General features: G+C 35.9%; 1 protein-coding gene across 1 annotated transcript in view; it reads right to left on the bottom strand.

The window, feature by feature from the left end:
- The window catches only part of LOC5566384, an 80,409-nt gene extending 54,889 nt beyond the window's left edge, over positions 1 to 25,520 (bottom strand). Inside the window, exons 1-2 of the mRNA XM_021846680.1 lie at positions 24,752 to 25,520; positions 14,427 to 15,127 (exon numbers count right to left, since the gene is read on the bottom strand). Of these exons, the coding sequence (XP_021702372.1) occupies positions 14,427 to 14,892 (466 nt within the window). The 5' untranslated portion in view covers positions 14,893 to 15,127; positions 24,752 to 25,520. The remainder of the gene's footprint in view (positions 1 to 14,426; positions 15,128 to 24,751) is intronic.
- Positions 25,521 to 26,126: the final 606 nt, after the last annotated feature.

Below are 26,126 nucleotides of genomic sequence, written 5' to 3'. Positions count from 1 at the left end.
TATACATATAATATACATAATACTAATGAATACATTAAAACGACTTGTTTAATTCAAGCAAGACCCTTAACAATAAAATCAGCAACAAACTGCGGTTCCCGTAATAATTTACACCGAAAAAAAAATTTTTTTTTCTACTAAATGTGAAAATTGTGACATGTTTGAAATGTCATAACTTTTTTGTTTATTGGTTTACCATCACCAAATTTTTATGGTAGATAGCTAATATAATGGACCGTTTTCCCTCAAAAAATTACGTTGGTATTCCGATAGGGTTTTGAGATATTTGAGTTTTTGTGTCAAAAATTATGTTTTTTAATGCAAAAAAAAAATTTTTTTTACTGTGTGTATTTTTTTGGAATCTTTATTTAGTTGTCTAACAATCGAACGAACCGTTTTTGCTGTGCAGCTTTTTGAATATTTTTGAACCATTTTCACATACACCCTTTTGAAAAGTTAGTCGTGACTCAACTTGATGATTTGATATCGAAAAATGACGATTTAGATGGAACTGGAAAACTGTGCAAAGTTTCAGCTCAATAGAAAAAAATGAATTAAAAAAATTACCAAATTTTGGTGCTGTTGCTTGGAATCACTCAGTAGAAAAGTCACCATTAGGTAAGCGAATTTCGTTCACTTGGAAATCCTTAGATTTTGCAAGGATTTTGTTCAACCGACTGACTTCACTCAAACTGGAAACATTTGTACAAAGGTTTTTCCAGCCGGATCGTTCAGCAGAACGAAGAGCCTTCTTGTAAGCCTTGTGAGCTGACTTGAACGACTCTGATCCAGCTGAACGGCGTCTGTTCCAACTCCTTCTACATTGTTTCCTGAGTCTAGTCAGATCGGAATTCCACCATGGGGTCCCCCTTGTAGTCTTTACAGACCGCAGAGGACATGCTTCTTCAAAAGCTTCAATAATGTAGGATGTTGTAGTATCAACGGCATCATCCAGATCACTTGGATTTTCAATGGACGGAGAATATCCATGAAATTTGGTCGCAACCAATTCAATGTAGAGTTCCCAGTTTGTTGACCGGGGATTCCTGAAACGCAAAGTCTGCGCAGTTACATTTGAATGTTCAAAGAAGATGTAGCGATGATCAGATAATGATTCCTCATCTGATACATGCCAATTCGTCAACTCGTGACTGATTCTATTCGAGCAGAGGGTTATGTCTAACACTTCTTCTCTATTAGAAACCATGAAGGTTGGGCGATTGCCTATGTTAAGTAATCCAAGGTCTGTACTACTTAAGTATTCCATCAGACTGAAGCCTCTCAAGTTTATATCTGAGCTGCCCCAGATGATGTGATGAGCATTGGCATCACTGCCCACAATCAGCGGAAGGCCTTTTGTTACGCAGTGTTCGACAACTCGTTTGAAGTCATCCGTAGGGGATGGTTCATCATGTGGTAAATATACCGAACAATAGACGTATTTCCTGTTGAGGTCACCAACAGAAACATCGATTGTGACAGCACATACATCTCTGGTAGTTAACTCAGAAATGAGTGTAGCAACGATTGCTTTATTAACGAGCACGCATGCGCGGGGCATGGAGCGCGAGTTTGCCATTTCAAGTTTGCTGAAAGTAGCAAAAACCGGGTCCACAAGGTTACCAAGATAGAAGTTCCCTCTACGAAAGTAGGGTTCTTGAACTAGCACCACTTGGGCTGCACCATTTTGCATGAGTCTGCAAAGATTGATCGTTGCTGTTCTTTTATGCTGAAGATTGATCTGAGCTAACCTAACCGTAGCCACTACCCAAACTAGGCAGGATTAAGCTTTTTGCAATCTCAGCACGAAAAAGACCAGCAACGAAAAAACCAGATCGGTATCTATTTGAAGCCGCCAAAGGTGAAAGAGCACAGAATACACTGTGTAAAACGCATAATGCGAATCCATATAGGAGATAATTTAAATTAAATGTCAACATATTAATAATCCCACCCTTATTAAGCCTCAGGATAGAGACTGAAGAAGGGCAGCCGATTATCTCGGAGAAACACAAGGTCACCTGTACCATTGCTCCGGGTAGCACAGGAAGGACTCAATACTGTGGAGGGCGCCCTGGTACCCCACAGGCTCCGTTAGCGGTTAGGTTTTATTTAGACCTCCTAACCATTCATTCCTAGGCACGGTACGCATCACACCATAAATTAGAATATGTTTAAAGATTTTTACATGAATATCAGAAGGGTTCAAGATGTAGATGGAGTATTTATTGGGGGAATCTCTGGAGGCACTCTAGGAAAAAAATCTAGTTGAAATCCGGGAGAAACATCAAATTCTTTGAGAAATCATTTGCAGAATATCTGTAGAAATTCCTAAAACTATAACTAAATATTTACTTGAGCTTTTTAAGAAAAAATATTATCAATTAAACGTTAAATGGATTGACAATGGCAGCGTGGTCCGACGACACACAAGTTTAATCTCAGTTTGATGTAGTGCTTCTGAATGCAAAGTCTAAATCAAAAATTATTGTAGTTTTCACAGAATACTGAAGTGAGAAGCAGGCTTGGTTCCAGTGGGAGCACATCACAAAAATAAAGAAAAATTATGTTTACAAATGTGCAGCTATGCCAAATGTTTATTTTAGTTCATGAATCATGTTTATAATAAAAATTGGTAAAATAAATGGGAACAAAAACAAGTTACGTTATATCGAGGTTAAACCAAAAAGTTACGTTATAAAGAGGTCACGTTATATTGAGATTACGTTATATCGAGGTATGACTGTTCTATTTAAAACGTCTTTGGACTGTCACTTAACCCGGATGCCTCAAGGGTTTTTTAAGCTTCTTGCTAAGACTTGGGGTATAGGGCGTTTAAGCAGGCTGTTGTAATGTTGATCCATTCTATTTTTAATGAACCTCATAATAATTACGGTTGATTGGCAAAGAAAACTCTCATTTAATAACTTAGTACTAAACGAACTCTAAGCTTGCTCTAAGCAGGCTATGTTCCAGGAGAGGTGTAATGCCAGACAGAAGAAAAGTAGAAATGTATTGTATTCTAACCATGAAAAGAAACAGTGCTCGGTTCGATACATATACTTCCACAGCATGAATAAGTGAACAGTCGAACTTCCAACAAATCCAATCGAATGAGTGTCCTACAGCTCATTAAATCCTAAAAGGACAGTTTATTTTTTTTACTAAATGAAATCTAATATAAATGTATGCATATTTATTTTATACACTTATGATATGGAAATGAAAGATTCATCGAGATTAGGACCAACGAAACTGTTTTTCACAATGATTATATTTGAAAATAATGTACTCTAAAGAACAAAAATCTATCTATATAAATAAAAATGGAATGGTGTTTGTATGTCACGAAATGGCTTGAGAACGGTTAAACTGATTTACACAATATTTGTTTTTAATTATGAAACGTGGTTTTACGGCTAACCAGCCGAGTGGAAGTTTAACAACTACCGAAAAGCTAAAAGCTGATTTACACAATTTTTTCACTGTTGCATTCGCACAGGGTTCCGACGTGTTCGTACGTTTAGGAAAAGTTTAGTCGCATAGTCGTAAAATAGGGAGAAAAATTATGTGTCCTTTTGTATGGGAGATTGCATGTCATTTTTCAACGGCCTACTTGATGGCAAAATAAAAAAAAAAAATGTTCGAGATCCCTTGGTGGATTTTTTTTTGGGGAACACGTCAAATGTAAGCTAAAAACCTATATTTTCGAATGGTGAAAGATTTAGCGATACCCATTTTTTTGTAATAAATCTTTTCCATATACACGCCGTGCGTCTCACAAAGTACAACCGGTCGAAGTGGGAGGCCTGGCTTATGTGCTATCTACGAGTTAACCTTTCATTTTGAGTAGATGAAAAAACCGAATTTAGTACTATACCATTTAATTCCACTAGAGTTTGTATCCTTTGACAGATACGCGTATTTCGTATGGTATAGTACTAAATTCGGTTTTTTCATCTACTTATAGGTATTCTACTAAACAGCTCGAAGATTTATGAACTTTCATTTTGGATATGTAGTATTCTCCTTGGTATTCTCGATTCATCACCACAGTCCGATGGCTACTTCACATATTTTTAATTTAACAGCACGAAATAAAGAACGATTATTGATAAGATTTTGCCCACTGTTCATTGCATCAGTCGCAGTTCTTCGGTCATTCTCCGCAAGCCCGGATTGACGAAAGCCCCAAGCAGCAAACGGCAACCGTCGTTCTCGTCGTCGCATTTAGATTTAATAAAAACCAATAAATTGAATAAAAAATATACAGTTTCCACTTAAAATCAAACGCGGCCGTTCTGGAGACGTATGCGGGTTGGGGAAGAGAAGTCGCACCAGTCGCGGGAACAATATCAGCATATGGAATGCGTGCGCGAGTGTATGAATAATATAGCGACGGATGGACGCGAACGGAGAGTCCCAGCCCAAGAATGAAAGCAATTGTTTGGGTGAAAGAAGTGTGGAGAAAATTGATGACAACGGCGTAATGTCACCGACCAGGCCGTAGCACGTAAGTGTAAGGGCCCTTTGCCATCGGCAGCGTGGTCAATGGCGAAAGGAACGAGATAGAGATCGGCTGCCGGCCGGGAGGAAAACGCACACGCAATAATGTCGCGCTTCCCGCTTTTGATTCGGGTAGAGGTTTTCATAGTGCAAAGGGAAGGCAAAGGGAATAAACACCGATTTAGTTGATTCGACTAAATGGGAGAAAAGTGTACATAAATATTTTTCATATCAAAAACGATTACATTGATGTGGAACTGAATCGTACGTGTGGTGTGGCCATCCGCTAACGGGTCGTGCGAATTGTGATGTTGATAATATTTGCTTGATGTGTGATCACTCGACCCACGGTTTTGACAGTTGAGCGGGGCACACTTCTGGATTATTTCCACCATGGTCCACCATTTCCACTCAGGTGTCAAAAACCGTCAAAAAAAATTCTTGGACCAAATAAACTAAGGCTTGGAAAAAATCTCATCGAATTTTGAAACCGACGTTGCGTAAAAATTTGACCGTGTTTTTGACGTTCCAGCAGGATTTTGGAACCAAAACCACATATTTTCTTCTCTTACAATTCAACATAGATTCAAATTTTGAAGCAATGTTCTGCAACTAACACATAAACAGTTGTGGAATAATTCCTATTACTTAAGTTGAACATTTGTGTCTTTATATATTCCTCCTTCACACCACAACAACACGTTAAAGGGTGAATTTTTGGACTACAATTGTTATTATTGCTGTTTGCATTTGAGATGCAAATGCTGAGTAAACATCCTTCAAATGCGGTAACACAAAATAATCAAAGGACACCTAGCAACGATTACATAAATCACCCCCACCCTAGCAAGAAAAATCTATCATTGACATCGCATTTCTAGTGAAAATTCTTACCGCGTTTGGTATTCCCGCATTTGAAATTTGCATTTCAAACGCACACAGCGATACAATTTTAAAATTATTACAATTGTTCATCGTATTCATCATCATATAAAATTCATTTTAAATTAGTCAATTACTATTTGAGCATTTGCTCAGAAATTCCAACGAAGAAACTCCCTGTCATCAACGAACGATTGATTTGATCAATTAGGAGTGACAAATCAAAAGTCATGCATATATACTCAGAGCCCTTCATTGAACGACCGAAGCATTTTTCTTGCCACTTAGACACGCTTCGCATTGGTGATCAAAATAAATACGTCCAACGATGACAACAAATTCATTGAAAGACTAAAAAAGTCCATCACTTCGTGTTTCATGGTTTTATCTAATTTTCCTAGCCAAGAGAGCTTCTTCGGGTGAAGAACTGCCGAAAAGCATTGCAGAGAGAGATGAGGAAGAAAAGTACTTCGCGGATCTCAAGTGAACCTAGAAATAAATTGATCGTAAAAATCCTAAAATATCGCTTCGAAAGCGATGCACTTGGGAGGAGGGAAAGAACGTCAGCAAACAATTGGCAATTCATTCAAAACGACGCTAAGAGATGCTGATTTTATTTTGCGCCACTTTCATTTGGCTGCAAATTGAAACAATCTCGACAATCTCAAGTGAGTTCCCATCTCCCCTCCATTGCTTTCTTCCACTCACCCACCCGCAGCACTTAGTTTCTCGTTGTCAATCTCTTCTCGATATGTAGAGATACTCGAAGGCACCGTACATACTTGAAGTCAATTAATAGATCGAATAAACAACGTAAAAATAATTTTCCCATCGAATTCGAAGCGGACAGCCCCATTCCTCACAGTGCCACACTCTCCTTCTCTTAGATCCAACACGAATGTTGGTTTGCCTTTTGAACTCTCGATTCGGTCATCTTATAAAAAGAAAAATGGGAAAGAGTTTGAATTTCAATCAGACGATTGGGCTGAGGCAGAAAAAAACGGTCAAATCAACAGCAAAAGAGCACTATCAGAATGTAGCATTTCTTCAAATATTCATCTCGCTTTATTTGGGCTCACTCCCCTCTGCGCTCCGCGGAGCTGGTTATATCAGACAAGGGTCTCTAGCAAAGATCAATCGACAAGAGAGACGAATATCTATCATTTCAGCATCAATCTCTACTACATGAAGCTATGACTGTGTGTATACAAGGAACCAGAATCTGGCGCGGCTTGTCTCATCAGCATTAGGATGACTCGAGTCGACAACGGCCGGGGACGGACTCAACGATTGGTTCGGTTGCGCCACTTTTTTCAAAAGCCCACTAAATAATGTATTCACCACTTCTGTTGACGTACAATCATTTGTGAATGTATTAATTCCGAAGAGACATTGCTCTCTATCATGTTTGAACTGTATTTTATCTAGGTATTCGGCTTATTCGGTACAACATTGGCGTAGTTGGGATTTCATTCTGGAGGGGGCCTAGGAGGGGCTATCAAGTTCTTGTTTTACAGAAGTAATGCCACTCGCAATAATCACGATTTTCACAAGCTTCGTAGTTTGCAAAGATATGTAATGATTTATTTATTTTGTCTTACATGGCTGCACACCAGTAATGTCTGCAATTATCAATTTCTACTACGGATAATATTCATTCTCTGTCTGATCCAGTAAAAAAATCCATGTTTCTTCCAAAGAACTCACGGGTATCCCTTGTGATTCTTCCACATTATCTCAAATATTCAACCGTGTACTTATAAGAGATTTTCTGAGAATTCCCACGGGGATATCATCATGAATTATTTCCGTATTTTTCTGTACCAGCTTTCACAGAGATCCACCTGGGAATCTCACAGAAAATCATTCCCGGGATTAGTTGTTATTATTCAAAAAAAAATCCTGAAAAGTCTCTTTCTGATCTTACCAGAAAATTTCTCACAGATTTTCTATGGAATCAGGTCACATTTGTATGATATTCAACAAAAAATACCATAAAACGGGGTCTTTATCGTAACAAGTTCGAATCAACCTTTTTGATACAACATTTTCAACATATTAATATTGCTTCATTTTCCTATATTCATGTGCTTATGAAAGTTCTGGTACAGGCAAAATTTGTATTTTGTTCATGCGTAAGTTTTTCAACTTTTCTAACATTGATTTTTATGATTTTGGAAGATTCATGCCTCACATGAATGCTAAAAATGATATAAAAAATAACATCGCCGAAAACGGTTCCATTGTCAAAATTTTCATAAGTAAGTTCAATAAAGCAAAATTTACGAATAACTATAAAGAATGCAGAATTACTCAACAAGTATATTAATTGCAAGGTTTCGACCTTCAAATGTGGTTTCAGGGATCATGATTTTAATAAGTAACGACATATTCAACATTACCGAATACTGTTTACATGGATGATCATTGTTAAGCCATACCAACCAAATCAAATAACCGGCAAAAGCTTTGTTTTAAACATGCCTAAAACTTTTAGAAAATCAAATACAGTGTACAGTCAGGAGCCATGGGTGCCAGTAGGTACTTTTTTAAAAAATAAAAAACCTGCAACATTTCCATTTACAAATGAAATTGTGAAGAAATATGCAAACAAAAACTGATCCATGCTACCCCGCATGACGGTATCAAGAAATTATAAGCTTAGCAAAGCTTGAATAACTCTAAAACGCAACGAATTGTGGAGTTTTATTTTTCTTATACAAACTTAATTCAGAATGCTGAATCTCGGCTTACTTTTAACATATATACTGGGATCTCAGGATATAAAAGCCGAGTAATGGTAAATCGTAACTAAGCAACAGGACAATTTGTTAGCTGAGTCTCGGTTCAAATTGAAAAACCGAGATTCGCACAGCCGAGCTCGTGAAAAAAATCTAAGTGTATACAATTTTCCATCCTAAAGAAATTGTAAAGAACAATACTAGCGTTGAGTTTGACACCATTTCGTCTGAAATCCCGAACCTGACTCAAAGGGTGGTATGAATAAAAAGCGTTGACTTTTACTACATGTAGCATCTACTCAAAAACAAAATTCATAATGTTTACTACATTTTTGTTATGAATAAAATGTCTTCATAACATGCAGTAGGTACTACTTTCGAACATGAGCTTTTACTACAGACGGGTAGCAGTGACTGATGCTGCACATTAAGAAACATCCATTCAGAGTGCAGAATGATTCTGCAGTAAAAAAAATTCAATTCAGAGTGACGCTAAAAAAAGTGTTTCTATTTCGGTGGGGTTCCTGATAGTATCCTTGGAATTTCTAGAGTATATAGATTTCTATGGGAATTGTAGTAACTCCGATGGTAGTCGTTAGAATTCGTCAAGGGTTCCCTTTGAAATTACATATTAAATTTCTTATCGATTTCACAAAAAATCCCATTGGAATTTAGAACATATTTATTGACATTCAAAAGGTTTATATTGAAACTTTGCTTCGAAATTCCAACGGAAGTGGAGATTAACGGAATCTTAAAGGTTTTTACAATAATTCCAAAGATTTATTTTCAGAATTCTAAATATTCACACAATATTTTGCAAGAATCCCACCGAAATCTCATGGATTTTTACAGAAATACCGTCTCAAAAATACCCACAGAGTTCCAAGAAATTAACAATCGGAATCCCATTCCCACCCGAATTGTACAGATTTTACCAGATTCCTAATATTTCCGCAATATCCCTAGAATGGCTTTTAAAATTTCAGAATTATCATAAAAATCCGACATGCCTATTGGAATCCCAAAGTTCCTACAGGAGTTTCAAACAAAATCTAAGAACCTGAGGTGTCAGAATTCAAACGTAAAATTCAGAATTACTTTATAAATATCTGAATTCTCACCGACATCCCAAAATTCCTAGAAAACAACATAATTATCGTAATGCCAGAATTCGCAGGATATTACAAATTGCTACGGCTGGTAATCTTACCGTAATCTCAGAAAGTTTTCGTAACCTCAGAATTCCTAAGCAGAACTCAAAATACCTTCAAAATATCAAAAATCATATCGTTTACTCATGATTTTTACTCAAAAGTAAATTATTCCATCTAATTCCGCAATCTCAAAGCATGTGTAGCAACCTCTGAAGCTAACTACCAGTAGCTTTGTGCTTAATTCTACCTTTATTCATAGCAACGCGTTGTTCGAAAGGTGTAGAAAGGAAAATGACACAAACATGTTCCACTCGTGTTCCACATGTAGCGTTTAGTACCGAGAATGTAGTGAACTTAACTTTACTACACTTTATTCATACAGCCCAATATCCGAACAGTGCCGAGCTCGAAGGTAAGAATTGAACTTTTATATCCAGCGGTCTTGGGTCATAGAAGTATTGTTCTTCATGTGAGGAAATGTGTGCGTTTTCTGTAAAAATCGCTTCAAAAAGTCGATTGTTCGGAATATGAGCCATGATCGGAATTTAAGACAAAATAGTTGCACAATTTTCTAACAAAACATACAGCGAATGTGTTCTATTTTCATATTTTTTGAACCGTGAGTGATTCGTACAAAAATACAAATGTCAGATTTCCCGGAATTTTGTTGCACTTGAAATATTTTTTTTTATTTTACTCATAGAAATCGGACTATTTTTCAAACATCTCAACGAGTAAACTGAAAACGGCACTTTTCTTAATTCCAAATTTCAAATTCCAAATTCCAAATTCCAAATTTCAAATTCCAAATTCCAAATTCCAAATTCCAAATTCCAAATTCCAAATTCCAAACTTTAAAAATGGCTTTAAAAAGCTTAAAATATCTTCAAAATGGCTAAAAATTGGCTTTGAAGGGCTTAAAATTACTTACAATGCATTTAAAAAATGTACATGCAAAAAGATTATTGATATCTATTTTAGTTTGAAAGTTATTTATGTTTTTGTGATAAAAAATATTTGTTTTGCAAGTCATTTTATTAGAGTTTTAAAAATGACACATCTGAAGATGCAACATACAGTTAAATTTTCTCTTTTGAATGCCGTCAAAAGATAGTTTTTGTTTGCCCCAATCAGAGATATGCACAATCATAGTAGGCATATTTTTGTGATAAAAACAACAATAACTCTCATATGGAAGGAGATAGCGAGTTTCTTCAAAGCTCTAAAAGTGTTTCATAGACTACTTTGATGGGATATTTGAATTGAAAACGCTAGAGCCAGAAAACCAGTTTTGTTCGGACCACCCTATGTCACTGTAGGAAAAAAGCTCTAAATCGGTCGATTTATGAGATATAAAACAAACTTTTTTTTAACAATGTTACTTGAATTTGAATAATTTACAACTTTGCAGAAGCATGTATAATATAATTTCTTCAAATAAGAAACTAAGTTACACCATCTTCATGAAAACGTGGACCACCTTAGGGGGTTCGGACTCGAAGATTTAGGTTGTTCAAATTGAACAGAATCTTTTCCACGAGTGCTAACCGTTATGTGTTTGTTTGTCTCGTAGGAATATACATTCATAATGCACACTTTAAATACTTCACGCAAAGCTCCATCAGTTCAATACAGGAAATGAACCCAACTAAAAAACTTAATCAGAAACATAATTTGAGCAGTTGTACAAGACTTATGCATAATTTGGACCAAACACAACAATTCTTTAACAGTTGGTGGTCTTTATGTTACATAAATTGTACAGGTCAGACTCGATTATCCGGAGACTCGATTATCCGGGATTCGATTATCCGGAATTTTAGACTCAATTATCCGGAATTTGTTTTTTGATATTCTTGTTTTCCAATTTTTATGCATAAATCTGAGATAATTTGGTATTGCAATATACCATATGAATGGTTTTGCAGTTTTGAATGTATTTGAGAAGAGGGGGGTTTGAAAAAGTGTTTTATTGTGTATGCTGATCAAAAATTGTATTTTCTTGTAAAGACCCCTACTGTTCCTAGAAATATTTTCTGGCTACGTCACCGCATCATATAAATAAAACAACGTAAAAAGATAATATTTAAGTTCTTTTATCGAAGATATCAATTATTTTCTTAGTGATTCGATTATCCGGAGGATTCGATTATCCGAAGTGAAAAAAAAATCGATACTCCGGATAATCGAGTCCGACCTGTACAATAATTTTTAGCGTGTCGAAATCACGACCATTCATTTGTATGAGAATTTTAGTTTGAGAGCAGCCTGCTTGTTAATTTTTTGTTCGCATCCCCCAGGGACCACCCATATTTTTGATAACACTAAACAATGGGTCTAATTAAGGTGCAAGTAAAAATTGTACAAAAGTTAAAACTGAAAAATCAGTTTTCTCTTTTTAAATGGACAAATCGAAGAAAATAGAAACACACAGCTCTTTTATTTGCCAAATAAAAGGGATAGTTTAGGCCCCAACAACTGGCTTCGGCGCAATATGGCGCAGACAACTGTTACAAATAATGAAAGTGCTTTATCTCTCCTTTTGGCAAATGATAGAAACTTTTGTCTATAAGCGTCTTAGCATGGGTTTTCACTATAAAATAAAAAAGCCCTATTAAAACGAATTCGGCTGATACTTCCTTTACTTTAATAGATAGAGAGGTGCAATTTTCAGCAAAAACACGCATTTAAAAGATATCTAACAACTAAAATCTAAAATCCAACACAGTGCAATGGCTTAAAAGGGCTTACAATGATTTGATGTGTCTAAAAATTCCATAAAATGGCTTAAATTGTCCTAAAATGGCCTATAACAGCTGAAGAGGGTTTAAAAGCGCTTAAAATGGCTTGAAATAACTTCAAAACCACCAAAAATGCTAAATCTGGCATAAAAGAGACTAAAATGTCCTAAAATGGTTTAAAATGGCATAAAATGGGTTGAAATCACTTTAAATGGCTTTAAGTGGCTTAAAACTTCTTGAAAGGGCTTAAAAGGGCTTCAAAATGGCTTGTCATGGCTTAAAAAATGACTTAAAATGACCCAATATGACTTGAAATGGATAACAATGGCTTGAAATGGCTTACAATTCCTTAAAATAGGTTGAAACGGTTTAAAATAACATAAAACGGAGCAAAATACTAAAATATTGTTTGAAATTGTTTTGAAATTAAAATGGTTTAAAATGACTTTGAATGTTTAATAATGACTTAAAATTGCCTGAAGCTCGAAGAAACTTATTTCTTAGTCGTTGCCCGTTTCGCTCCGTAGATCCACATTTTAGTTTTTCTAAGTATAACTGTTTGTTTTAAAACACTTCCGGTTAATTACAGTCTCTTCTCTATTGACCAACGAATCTCCAAGTCACAAACGAAACAAATTTATCTTCTACAATGCCACATATGGCCAAACATTTGAATTGAATCTCTTCCAATCATTTGGTCTATTTTTTTTTATAGGAATCTAAAGTTCGTTGAGTCCTGAAGACTTGATGGATTCCTCTTAAACTTTCTAACAAACAGCTTCTGGGAGTCCAAAAGAACAAATTCGGGGAGTGTAACTTAAGATTTTTACAGTTAAATTTTCTAACTTGAAAATGAACGTTTGATGGCTAGTCGACGAAGTAGATTATCTTTTTAAAATCACCTTAGATTATCCACGGCACTATTTCACTGATGATGACTAATGCCGTATCTCGTCAAACAACGATTCGTTTCAATCTGGACTTCGTTAAACGGGTCCACCAAGAAACGCCATACGAAGTGAAGTTTTGCACGTGCTCGTGCGTATTGCGCCTGGCTTAGGTACTCGCTTTTGAATCCGAATGGGTGGAAAAGTCGCAATCTCCCTTCACCCGGCGGCGATTTCAGTGGGATTGAGGAGCAAAGTAGTGAAAACAAAAATTAGCCGTTTCAATGAGTCCGTTGTGTATATATATTATATGAATTCCCGTTTATGCTGTGTGCGATCTTCCTGTGTGCGTTAGGGTGGTTCAAAATAAATGAATTTCACTATGGGATGATAATGCTACATAATAGTAGTAACGTGTTAGTAGCACATTTCAAAATTTCTCCATAGTAATGTCCATAAAAACCTACATCATTCTTAAATCACCACCGAAAATGCTGAAAATTTTACAAAATACTATTTTTGTCGTAAGTTATCAATAAGATATGCGAGATTGAATTTCCAAACTTTTTGTAAAATTTTGAACCACCCTAGTGTGCGTAGTTTTACATTAATATTTTTTTCAGCTCTCAATGCTTATGCTGGATATGGATATTGAGTGTGCTATACGGTTGATTGTTCCGTTCAGGCCGTCGATGTCGTCGTTCTTGCGCATTCCGAACCCGACGAAGCACAATGAATGAGAGTTATGAATGTTGATTTTTTTCTGCTCTCACTCGTCGGAAATTTTGTTGCGTTTGATGGGAAAGTAAGCAAATTGCTGGAATCAGCAGAACCGGGCTGGGATCTCGCGTTTTTGGGGCCTTGATTGCACTGTTTACCATCAGATTTTGAAACCAGCATTATTCGAGCGTGCTGGCAATGTTTAAATTGGGTTCATCGTTAGTAAATTTGTTCAATTTGATGATGGTCGCTGAATGAATAGAAATCCCAAAAACGTAGTTTAATCGCATTTTTAACTGAATGAACTCCTTCAATACATTATTTTTTTTATTATTCATATCGGCGTCACATCTTGATTAATATAATGCCCGTACACTTCTAGGTACTCTTCGAATGGTCATAGATGACAGTTCAAGCGGTCTATAGATGATTTCTAGCCATACACCACGGTCCATACTTATTTCAAAAATCCTAAAAATCCGCAAAAAAAACGGCTACAGGAATTGATTTTATTTGAATGGTTGTTAATCGTGGTCGTAAAACGAACGATCGTTGTTAAAGTTAACTCAAATCTGCTTAGGATTCTCTTTACGTTCGAAATTACGTAAAAGAGATGGATCTTCTTCTTCTTTCTGGCGTTACATCCCAACTGGGACAAAAAGAGATGGATGCACAAGCCAATTATCCAAGCTCTTCCCTATGACTAAACAAATGGCTCCTCAACTTCATCACCAGCATTGAAAAAACCTTAAAATAGCATCGTTTGCAAATAACAAAAAAAAAACTACTCACCATGCAGCAGCTCTAGCACCGTCGTCACGTTCTCGTCCTTATCGTTGTCACCCAAAAATTTGCTAAACTCGCTGAATTTCGTCTCGTCCGCCTCGCCAAGCTTCGTCTTGATCGAATTGTTATTATTGGTATTGTTGTTGTTGAAAGCGTCACTGTTATTATTCAGGCCACTGCCACCACCACTTCCCCCACTACCGTAGATGCCTTCTCCCCCAGTCCGATCAACACCCATCCCGCTCGAACTTGCAGCACTTTCTTCTTCACCTCGCAGGCGCATGTCCAAGCCATTTTTGATGCTTCGCAATAGCTCGGTAAGGCTATTAGGTCCACCACCGGTAAGGCTGGGACCATCCATCGGGACGTCACTTTCCAGCTTGATCCTTTTCAAAGCCCCAATCGACGATGCTGGGTCGAAATGCGGTCCACTATCGTTGTACTCATCGTCCATACTGTTCTCCAATGACATTTTTATGATGTTGGCGTGCGATCGTGTATTATGATTCCTCGATCAAAAGGAATTAATGGTTCCTTCTCTCCGAAACACCCTCCAATGGATCCACTTACGGTAACTTGTTTTTGGAAACGAGGGAGAGACTTATGGTTGGTTTCAGGATTCCTTACGGCCAAGAGTTCCAAACTGTATCACAAATTCAAAACGTATAATTTCGATGAAATATTTTCAGTCATTTTTTTTTCGAGATCTGAAATGGTAAAAATGAAACGAGGTTTATTCGTATGATGTGCGGTCTTTGGTTAGGCTGGTAGAATAAGGATACACTGGAATCTCAATTGGTCGGCGTTAAGTCAGAGGGGACCAAGTACAAAACTTGTGAAAATTGGATTATTCTCTCATTAGATGCGAAATTACCTTACCTCCGTTTCACTTCGATCTGATTTGATGAATGCTGTAAACTGCTAGCGATATGTAATAAATTTACTTTGGATGATCAATAAAAATCGATACAAGTATGCAATCAAAGTGGACCAAGTGCTTATTACCATAACAGTGAAAATGATCAGCGCGCTGAGGAATGCGAGGAAATGAAAAGCATTTTAAGAGATTTGTCAGTTTTTTCGACATCAAATGATTCTTCTACTCATCCATCAATAGAAATTTATAAATATTACTTTATGAGGTGCATTTCATTTTGATTCTTGGCCATTTACAATATTTGGATAGGTGGTCAGAAATTGCAACAATTTCTGTGCAGACAGAGCGAACCAAGTGTTCAAAAGCAATAAACTGATTGATTATTGCATTTTTTTTTTTGAGTCAATTTCAGAGTCCGATAGAAGTTTATGGTAGTTTTATGGTGTATGTATGGAATTTCCTAGAACCCGTTTATTGGACCAGTATATTTTGGTCCGTACTCAAGATTTTCATTTGGTCCACTCTGACTGAACGCCTATTTGAATATTTCTGGTCTACGATGCTCTGACCCTGCAAAACCTTAATTTTCAAGCTATCGTAATGCCACTGATTTTTATATTGACGATATGGATTATTGAAGAATTTACGATACTGGTGTCGAAAAGAATTGATAATCTGTTTGTCTTAGAGATATGCACCCAGTTTGACCATGCAAGCATTAAATGATTGTTATTTTCCTAGATATAGTTTAGTCAGAGTGAACCAACTCACTAAACGGTGGTCTTTAGTTCAGTCAGAGTGGACCAAGTACACATAGTCCATCAAAAAATCGTTTTATCAGAGGTTTGGATTATGATTTTTCACGATTATCACTTCACATTATATTGTTCGAAAGTAATACAAAGATGTGTAGAAATATTAAACCAATATTTAAACGAATTAAAAAAATTACAAAGCGTTAGACTTTAAGCTAATTTTTCTCAAAATATGAAAAATGTCACTTGGTCCACTCTGACTTAACGCCGACTTATTGACGAACTAGATGGGGGTTCGTAAATTAAAATGAATCGTGAAAAAAATCAGTTCGTTAAATGAGGAAGTGTAGTGTGTACAAAGAAATTTTTGCTATTAACGTATGTTCGTAAGGAATTCATCTTTAATATTTCAAGAAACTATGATTTTCCAGAACGAATGTATATGTTAAGCATATAATTGACTTTTGTGGTTCCTAATGAGGCTAATATATGTGCAAATTCAGGTCTTCCAATAAATTGCTTGAAGTCTAGGCATATGACTGCATGAGTGAATCTATGGTTAGTTTTGAGAGTTTTTAATCTCATCAAAGTCATTTATTACGTCATGGTACCTATATTGATTACTTTTGCAAAGATCTTCAGATGTTTGCGAAAATTCTCGAAGATCTGCGAAGATTACGAAGTCCTGCAAAGATCCACGAACTCCTTTGAAGGAAGATGAAGAAGTATTTCCGTTAAGCTCAACAATTGATCCATCATAAACATGACTCTACTCGACGAACAATGATTTCAAAAGTAACAAACAATCAGTTGTTAGATCTTAGGACCTTTGTTTCCAAGCCTAGGCTGTCTTGGTAGTGTCATTCTCAAAACACACCCAAGCCGTTCCCATAGGGGACGTTAGCCACAAGGAAGTGACGTTTCAAGTAATGCTGTTTCATATGGTATGCCCTCTTCAACATCTAATCCAATTTCTCTCGCCGTTCCCTTACGGTACCTATCCATCTAGTATTCATTGCTTTCTTCTCCATGCTCCCTCTTACTTCGAGCAAAATAAATCTTTTCATTTCTTCTTCGGAGCAGAGAAAAGCCCACTAGAGCTGAGCTTCGATAACTCTTCCTCAAATAGGCGCAAAACCTCCTCATGCTGATAAAGGGTTCATAGTGCCCATAAGAGCACCACGATTATAAAGAAATGCACTAGAGCGAAGAGGGCGGTAAGGTATATTAAGATTTAGAAGCGACAACAAATGTGGACAATCAATTTGTGATTGTAAAAGATCAGCAATAAATAGTGATTTTAAGATTTCACGGCTTACGCTCAGTAACTCTAGACCAATGAGATTATGACGCTGTTCGTAACAGGGTAAATTCAGTGGATTGTTCTATGGCAGATAACGCAAGCTAAACCGTACAAACTTGTGCTTAATTGATTCGATGCGCATGATACTATTCTGATAGTAAGGTGCTCAAAGAACTGACGAATAGTCTAAAACTGACCTCACTAAAGAATAGCATAAAGATTTTAAAACATTGAATGCCTTTGAAATATTTTGCTACACGAAGTATGAAACCAAGTAGGCTCGAGGCTTTGAAAGCATGTTTCTTGAAAATAAAAAATTAATTTTGAGTCCATTAACACACCTAAATTTTTAACTACAGATTATCTCTTGAGAATGTTGTACCAACTTTTTAGTCAAAAAATAATGTAGAGCGTTTCCGAGAGAACGATATTACAGAGCATTTAGCGGCGTTGAGATCCATGCGAGACTGAAGGAATTGAGCGTCGCAGACATCATTCACAACGTAAAACAACTTGAAATCATCGGCAAAAGAAATCTTTAACCACCTGAGCATAGAAAGTGCATCGTTTAAGTACACTAAAAATATCAGTGGCCCTAAGTGGCTACCTTGTGGCATCCCAGAAGTTATATCGTTACATGGAAGTAGGGTGGTGACTGGCCAATCGATCAAATTTTCAGGTATAATTTGGCTTCAGCAACAACAATTGTCTAACTAACATTTTTTTCATTCTCTGATGACAATAAGAACGTAGCTGACACCGTTATTGGTTTCTAAACATTGAGCGCTTGAATTGTGCACAATAAGAACGGTAGTTAGCAACTACAAATAACAATAATAACGGTCATTAACCCTACCAGCAGCTTCATTTTTACCGCGAAAAAAAAATATTCAAAGCGCGATAATTTTTTTGTTTCTCAATTTTTGTGCGCCATTTTTTTACAAGTTTTTTTTTCTAGTTTAAGAATTTGTGTCGATATTAAACATTGGTGACGTGGTTTGAAAGATATATAATGTTCCTTGGGGTACTGACATTCTCCATCTAAATTATCTTTGGCGGTCATTTTGTTTTGTTTTTCTTTTATGAATTTTTCAAAAATATAAAATGAGGAATATATCATCACAAGTAATAAGGCGCTACTCTGAAAAAAAAACATGCAAATCGGTTAATTATACTTGGAGATATCTGAATGTTACAATATGATGTTTTTTAAGTTTTCAATATCTTTATTCGGCCAGAGTGGTAGTGGACTTTGGGGCAAGTGTGCCACCCCCGCTTTTTATAAAAACTATAAAATATATTTTATCTTTGAGCTTAACAGTATGTTTTCGTATAATTCACATTACAATGATAAAAATATGATAAAAATTGCACAATTTTCCACATCGACTTTTGTGAAAACAATCAAATGTCAGTGGACATTTAAGAGATATCGTTGTTTCTAAACAGCATGGTAAAAGCTAAATAAATAACAGATATTTCTAACGTACTGCACACAGTGGAACTATAGAAATGTATTAGTTATTGTGACATTTGGATAAAAATATTTATTTTTACATATGAAATCCAGTTTTGTTGAAATCTTTACTTATTGAGGCAAGTGTGCTACCTATTTGGTAAAGGAAAATTTTTGGAGTGAAATTTATAAAAATGTAAACATCATCAACAAAATCATAATTATAAACCAAAATGAGGCACCAGTAGCGGTTTCTGAAGTATAGTAGAAAAATAGCTGACATTTTTGCTCCCAAAGCGATTTTGTCTCCAAATATCCAATAATAACATTTTTTCGGTGTGTTAAGTACTGTTTCACTTGTCTACATGAGGATTTTATCGTTATTTAGTGCTGATCGAGTTTAATATTTTACATATTCGCCATAATAAATGAGTAATACATTAAATGGAGAATTGAAAACTGAATGGAGACAGACATAACCATTTCTTATTTTTTCGACGCATCAGTTCTCAGAAGTACAATTGACACTTCTCAATAAGGGATTAGCATATGCGGTTGCCACAAAACCAGATATTGAACAGACAATAATCGATGTTGAAACCGCCATTACACATACAATACCAATACAGTTGCAACAATCAGCTAGAAATGAAACAGAAGAGTCATTAAAAGAAATCAAATTCCAATTAGGAGGTCAAAATAGTGCTGAGGATAAAGTTTTGAGAGAACTTCAAGATTAGTCGGTATACTATGTAAAAGCGGACAAGGGCAATGCAGTGGTTATTTTGGATAAAGATGATTATAATAATCAAATGAATAAAAAAATAGCCACTGGTCTCTATAGCCATTTTAGAGTCGATCCACTTCCCACAATGGTTACTCGTATCCACTGGATACGAGTAACTGACACTGACGAAGACTGCAAGTGGTAGTCGAAATACGCGTATCTGTCAAAGATAAGCATTAAGGAGTGGAATTAAAAGGTATACGGTACTCCATCTACTCTTAAGTTTCTCAATACTCAGGAGTTTGCGAGCCAATTTCAGGCTTCTGGGTATATTGAAGATGATGAAATTATGGTTTCCTTTGATGTTAGAGCATTATTCCCTAGTGTGCCAGTTAAAGAAGCCATAAACCTTTTGGAAGAATGGCTGCTTAACCAATGCAATAAGTCAAATTGGAAAAACAATGCTTGGTATTATATCAAATTAACCCGACTTTGTATGGAAGAGAGCTATTTTAGCTTCCGTGGTAATTTTTATAAACAAACAAAAGGTGCACCTATGGGTAATCCATTGTCTACGTTTTTGAGCGAGTTGTTCATGGCCAATCTTGAAAGCATTTTGAAAAAGAAAGAATTGTTACCACAATGTTGGTTGAGATATGTAGATGATGTGTTTAGCATTATCAAAAAAGATTATTTGCCAAACATTTTAGAAGCAATTAACAGTATCCATTAAGATATGAAATTTACTCATAAAGGGGAAAAGGGGTATAAACTACCTTTTTTTGGATTTGCTAATTACTAGGGAATCGTCTCACTTTGAATTTGAAATTTACCGGAAACCAACTAATACTATGCGAGTTATTCCAAGTACTTCCAACCACACTTATCTACATAAAATGGCGGCTTTATATCATATGATACATAGAATGCAAACCCTTCCTTTAAATTTAAGTGAAGTGGGCTTCGTAGCCGTGCGGTTAGTGTCACCGAGGCATTTAGCCCCATCGGGCTAAGGAGTGTGGGTTCGATTCCCGCCTCAGGCCGAAAAACTTTTCGATAGGAATGTTTTCCGACTCTGCCATTGGGCGTTGCATGCTAGTCCGTTGTCTAGTGTGGTGCTTCCTTCAAAGGGCAAATAGCCCACTGGAAGCATTAACGTGTAGTGTCTTTTTTTAATAAAAAAAAATGTGAAACTGGAAAATCAAAAGAACTGAATTATATTTTTGAGACGGCTTGGCTTAACGGATATAGGAATAGTACAATACAAGCAGTAATAGATAAGGGCAAGGGAAAAATATAGAAAAAGTATGACAACACTTACTGCCGAAAAAGAGGATTTAAAAAGAGTAGCGATGAATTTTGATAACAAGATTACAAAGCCTTTGGCTAAGAATTTTCGAAAATATGGAGTAGATTTGGTTTTCAGCAGTAGGAGTAGTCAGCAAAATCTAGATTAGGATCAACAAAAGATAAAATTAATAAACTGAATAGAGCAGGAGTATATTAAATGTCATGCCCCCATTGCACACTGGGCCAGGAGCAGAATTTAGCTAGACAAAACCTCTAGCGCTTTAGGAGTGCATTTTTTCGAGTTGGTGTCAAAGGAGACTTGTCTTGAATTTGTTTGTTCTTCAATTTGATGATAAAAGTTAGTTGGAAATTTCGCCGCATAGGTGGCGCTGCGATGCAAACTTTTTTGTTTTGCGTCCTAGATCTTTCGCATCTTCGGCAATGTTTTAGAACGTGTGAAAATACGACAAGTTGTCGAAGACACCAGAATTTTAGGACTTCAAATAACAAAGTTATGGTAAAAAATGTGTAAATCACTTAAATTTTACCTTTTTTCTACTTTTTACCTCAAAATCGTAAAATATTTTATTTTATCAACCGTGAGTCGTTTAATTTCGATGACATGCATGTACTGTATGAAAAAATATCTTATTATTATATAAATATTTGAATTTTTGAACAAATTATTGTAAAAACATCATAATTTTTAACATAACTTTACTCAAAAAGTTGCAAATTTTTGCAAAAACTTATCAATGTACCGAAATACGCTATATTTCATCTACCAAATGTCAAAGTTTGCCAGATGTATATTTTGATATATTTGAGATATCTTAATTCAAAATAGCCATCTCTTCATATAAAAAGAATGGACTTATTATTAATTTTATCATTATTCTACAAGATTTTTGACACATTGCGTCAGTTAAGATTTGTTAATAAAATACTTTAATTTGGATCTAGTGATTTGTAAATTGTGATTTATTTCAGAGAGAACTCCCGACGCGGTCATAACAGGATGTAAAAAATGAATTATAGCAGGCCATAGCGAAGTTCTAAATAGACAGTTGCTGGAGATGACATAAGAGCCACAAAACAATATGAAAATATCTGGATACTGTAACACCTGACTAATAAAAAGTATTTGATTAATAAAACTTGACTGACGCAATTTGTCTAACAATCTTGTAGTACAATGATAAAATTGATAATAAGTCTATTCTATTTATATGAAAACGGTGGTTATTTTGAATTCAGATATCTCAAATATACCAATATATACGTCCGGCAAACTTTGACATTTGGTAAATGAAATATAGCGTATTTGGGATCATTGATAAGTTTTTGCAAAAATTTGCAACTTTTTGAGTTAAATTATGTTAAAAATTATCATATTTTTACAATAATTTGTTCAAAAATTCAAATATTTAAAAAAAAAATTTTTTTAATAAAGTATATGCATGTTATCAAAATTAAGCGACGCATGGTTGTTAAAATGAAACATTTTACGATTTTGACGTAAAAAGTAGAAAAAACGTAAAATTTAAGTGATTTACACATTTTTTACCATAACATTGTTATTTGAAGTCCTAGAACTTTGGTGTCTTCGACAACTTGTCGTATTTTTACACGTTCTAAAATATTGCGAAAGACGCGAAAGCTCTAGGACGCAAAACAAAAAAGTTTGCATCGCAGCGCCACCTATGCGGCGAAATTTCCAACTAACTTTTATCATCAAATTGAAGAACAAACAAATTCAAGATAAGTCTCCTTTGACACCAACCCGAAAAAATGCACTCCTAAAGCGCTAGAGGTTTTGTCTGGCTAAATTCTGCTCCTGGCCCAGTGTGCATTGTAATAAAATATATAGAGGACAAACAAAACGAACTCTAGAAATAAGATTCAAAGAACATATTGCTGAGGTAAAAAAAGCGGGCAAGGAATTAGAAAAGGGATTGGCGTATGATTTCAAATCAAAAGTGGCTGGACATGTTTTCCAGGATAAACATCAAATGACAAGCGATAGCATAGACATCGTACGAAGCATATCTTCATCTTGGAAACTAGACGTCGCTGAAAGTTTGGAAATTTACAAACAAAAGCCTTCACTACTTCTCAATAGGGATCAAGGAATCGGACAGTCAAGGCTGTTTAAGTTTGTACCTAAGAAATGATGAAAGGATATCCACTTTACCTATCAAACACATTTGCTTCCCGAAATTTTCAAAAATGAGATAGAAATTTTAATAACAAAAGAACTTTACAATTGCTCTCATGAGAGCCCCGTCATTGCAACCTGACGGAGTGACCACATGAAATATAGCTTCGCCTAGTGACAGTGAGAAGACTGGTTTCGTCAGTGTCGTATGTCTATATGTCCATTCTCAAAGGTTACTAGACTAGATTTTAGAGATTCAAAACAATTTGCGAAGACGAAATGACATCTGTTTGTTTTTAATTTTCCTAGTAACGGAATGATTTTCAATCTAGTATTCGTTAAAAATTTCTCGATCTCGATCTCTCCCTATCTCGATGATTCCTTCGATATCGAGATGTGGAGAGGCGACTGTAATTACAAAATTCAGAGAAGGACTCAAACATATGGCAAAACTATAGTTTGGAATTATTTTTACAATCTTGTTTGTTACAAAAAATTGAAAAAATGGCAAAAGTTTATATTGCTCTAAATATTTTCATATTATACGGGTAAAAACCTGACTCTCAAACCATGATTTACAAGCCATTAAATTTATAAATTATCTTCGATATGATATCAGGAAGACAAATCATGCTTCCTGGAGTCATAATCATGATTCTTCATAAGCGTAACATCCAGAGTGCTTTAAGTTATTCGTAATGGTATTGTGGTAAGGTATGGGGCTCTCAATCAGAAGGTTCTTGGTTCAAACCTCGCTCTGTTTCATATGTTTTTTTTTTGTTTATCGTGTATCGTGCATCGGGTTGATTGACAGAATTATAAATAAATGGATGCGCGAGTCATGTTTTTCGAGCATTCGATGCATGATTTGATTTCGAGCAATCAGCTACAAAAACATAACGCTTGTATTGCGTTACGGCAATCTGACTCATGATATCAAGAGTCCGAATCATGGTGTATTTTCATGAGATGAAAACACTCCGGAATCATGATATCACGATACATAATCATGATTTTGGGATTCTGATTTCTACCCGTGTAAAATTATTTAAATTTTTGTTTTTAATTGGGTAGTGAATTTGCTGTAATTTATAAGGGTTGGCACCGTTTGTCTCAAATTCCAAACAGACTCATATTGCTTACACTCAGTTTTTGTATAGTATGTTTGAAATTTTCAGCTGAAATGTCACCTGATTTCCAAAAAAAAGGCAGTCAAATGAAATTAAATTTTAATGTCATTAATTCTATTTTGTGCTTTGTGAGTAGTAATGATTCTCTATTTCGAGGTCAGTAAAACTAGTTGAGATAAATTTATTTGCATAATTATTCGTTTGAATGCGATTTCTTCATGACGTTTGAAGTTTGAATTAAGGTGTTCGGAATATGAGATAAAATATGAACACAGTGTTCGACATTTTAATCAAAATGTTGTTCCATACTTTTACGTAGAACAATTTTAAAAGAGCTTAAATAAACATTTTTGTATATTATAGTATATTTTGCGAAAAAAATAATATTTCTACGAATATCAGCCAATGTATGTTTATTAGATGCATTTGAAGTCACTGTTGGCCGTAAGTGTTCGGAATTTGAGACAAAACAATAAGTTTGAAGCTATTCGTTAGCTGAGGTGAAAATTTAAGGTCAATCGGAGATTGAGATCCAAGCTTCCAAACAGTTGATTATTTTGTATAAAATATATTGTGTAATACATTTCATTCACAGTCGTTTTCTTAATTTTACAGCACCATCATTTTTTACTAACCTAAATCATGCGAATCTGATTATATTTTCTGCTTGCGTTCCAGATATCCTTTCGTGATGGTTTTCATCATAAGCAGCATGACAAATAATGCCCCATACGAACACTCAGCCGATAAAAACACTGCTCCACTGTCATTCCATTTAAAATTTCAATCTTTCAACAGCAAGTCTTCTCCGGCATAAAGTTGTCTCCTTGTTTTGTGCACTCGTTTTGGTAACAAATTTTTCATACAATAAATAATATCACAAATATTTCCATCTTTTTCTTCTGCTTCCAATCGAGTCGCGAATTTTTTCACACACTCATCAACAAACTCTTCAGTAGGTATTCACCGATCCCCACTTGCTACCGGTCGCCGCCCAATAAATCACATGTGCGAGCATCTGATCTTGCAACAGGTTGCAGCACGCGGTACCCCGGAGACATGAGATCAGTCAGTCAATCAATTCATCACCATCGCGATGTGCCTCGGACTGTCGCTTCACTGACTGTGTCCTCTTCGCAAACTGCACCCGTCAATCGTTAAACGATCGTTTCGATAAATCTCTCGTATCGGAAGCAAAAGTTCGCGCGCGCGCGCAAAACTTCGTAGTCCTCAGCAAACTCGCGCCCTATTGTTGATCAAACCGCGTGACGATCTGATCCTGTTTCGGTTGATTTGCCGGTGCCGAAATGATACACACTACAGTACTAACTGATGGCTGTCTGATTGTCTACTGACACGGACTCGTTATGTTTTCATTATTCATGCATTCGGAACGACCGAAGACCGGCGACGACGACGACGACGACGGAGGAAAAAGCTCAGCACCGAATAAGCGCGACGTAGGTACCATACCTAACATATTATTCTCTGTATGTAACCAAAACCCAACCAACCACCCGTTCGATCGTTCTCTCGCGAGGCTCGCAATTTCTCGCGCGCGCGCTCTCTCACGATAAATTTATTCATTCCTTCCTGAATGGGTTGCGTAGTCCGAGTTGGCTTCCAGGACGATCCCTTCAATCACTTTACTTGTTGGCCGGCGGAGGTGCGATCGCGAGTTACAGTTTTCCCCAGGGAAGGACTTCTTAACGCATTCTCCCAACTAATTTTTGTCAAATATTTCAATGCGTTGTACCGTTAAGTCACCAGTCACCGTGCGGCCTCCATTCACCGTGCACATATACAAATTCCTACAGAAAATTCATACAATTTTCACAAATTATTCTTTTGTCAGCAAAATAAGATAAAACTGATAAAATGAAGTAGTTTCTGTCACAAAGCATTCTGAAAAACCTAGGTTATGTAGTCAAAATTATGTGAATTCTGTTCGAAAATGAAATTTTACAACACTCTTAGTAGAAACGCCAAAAAATCACATTATTCATTTTA

This window comes from Aedes aegypti, chromosome 2 (genome assembly GCF_002204515.2).
Source record: "Aedes aegypti strain LVP_AGWG chromosome 2, AaegL5.0 Primary Assembly, whole genome shotgun sequence".
Taxonomy (NCBI): Eukaryota; Metazoa; Arthropoda; class Insecta; order Diptera; family Culicidae; genus Aedes; species Aedes aegypti.
Note: the sequence above shows the minus strand (reverse complement) of the source record. Positions and strands in the feature narration are given on the sequence as shown.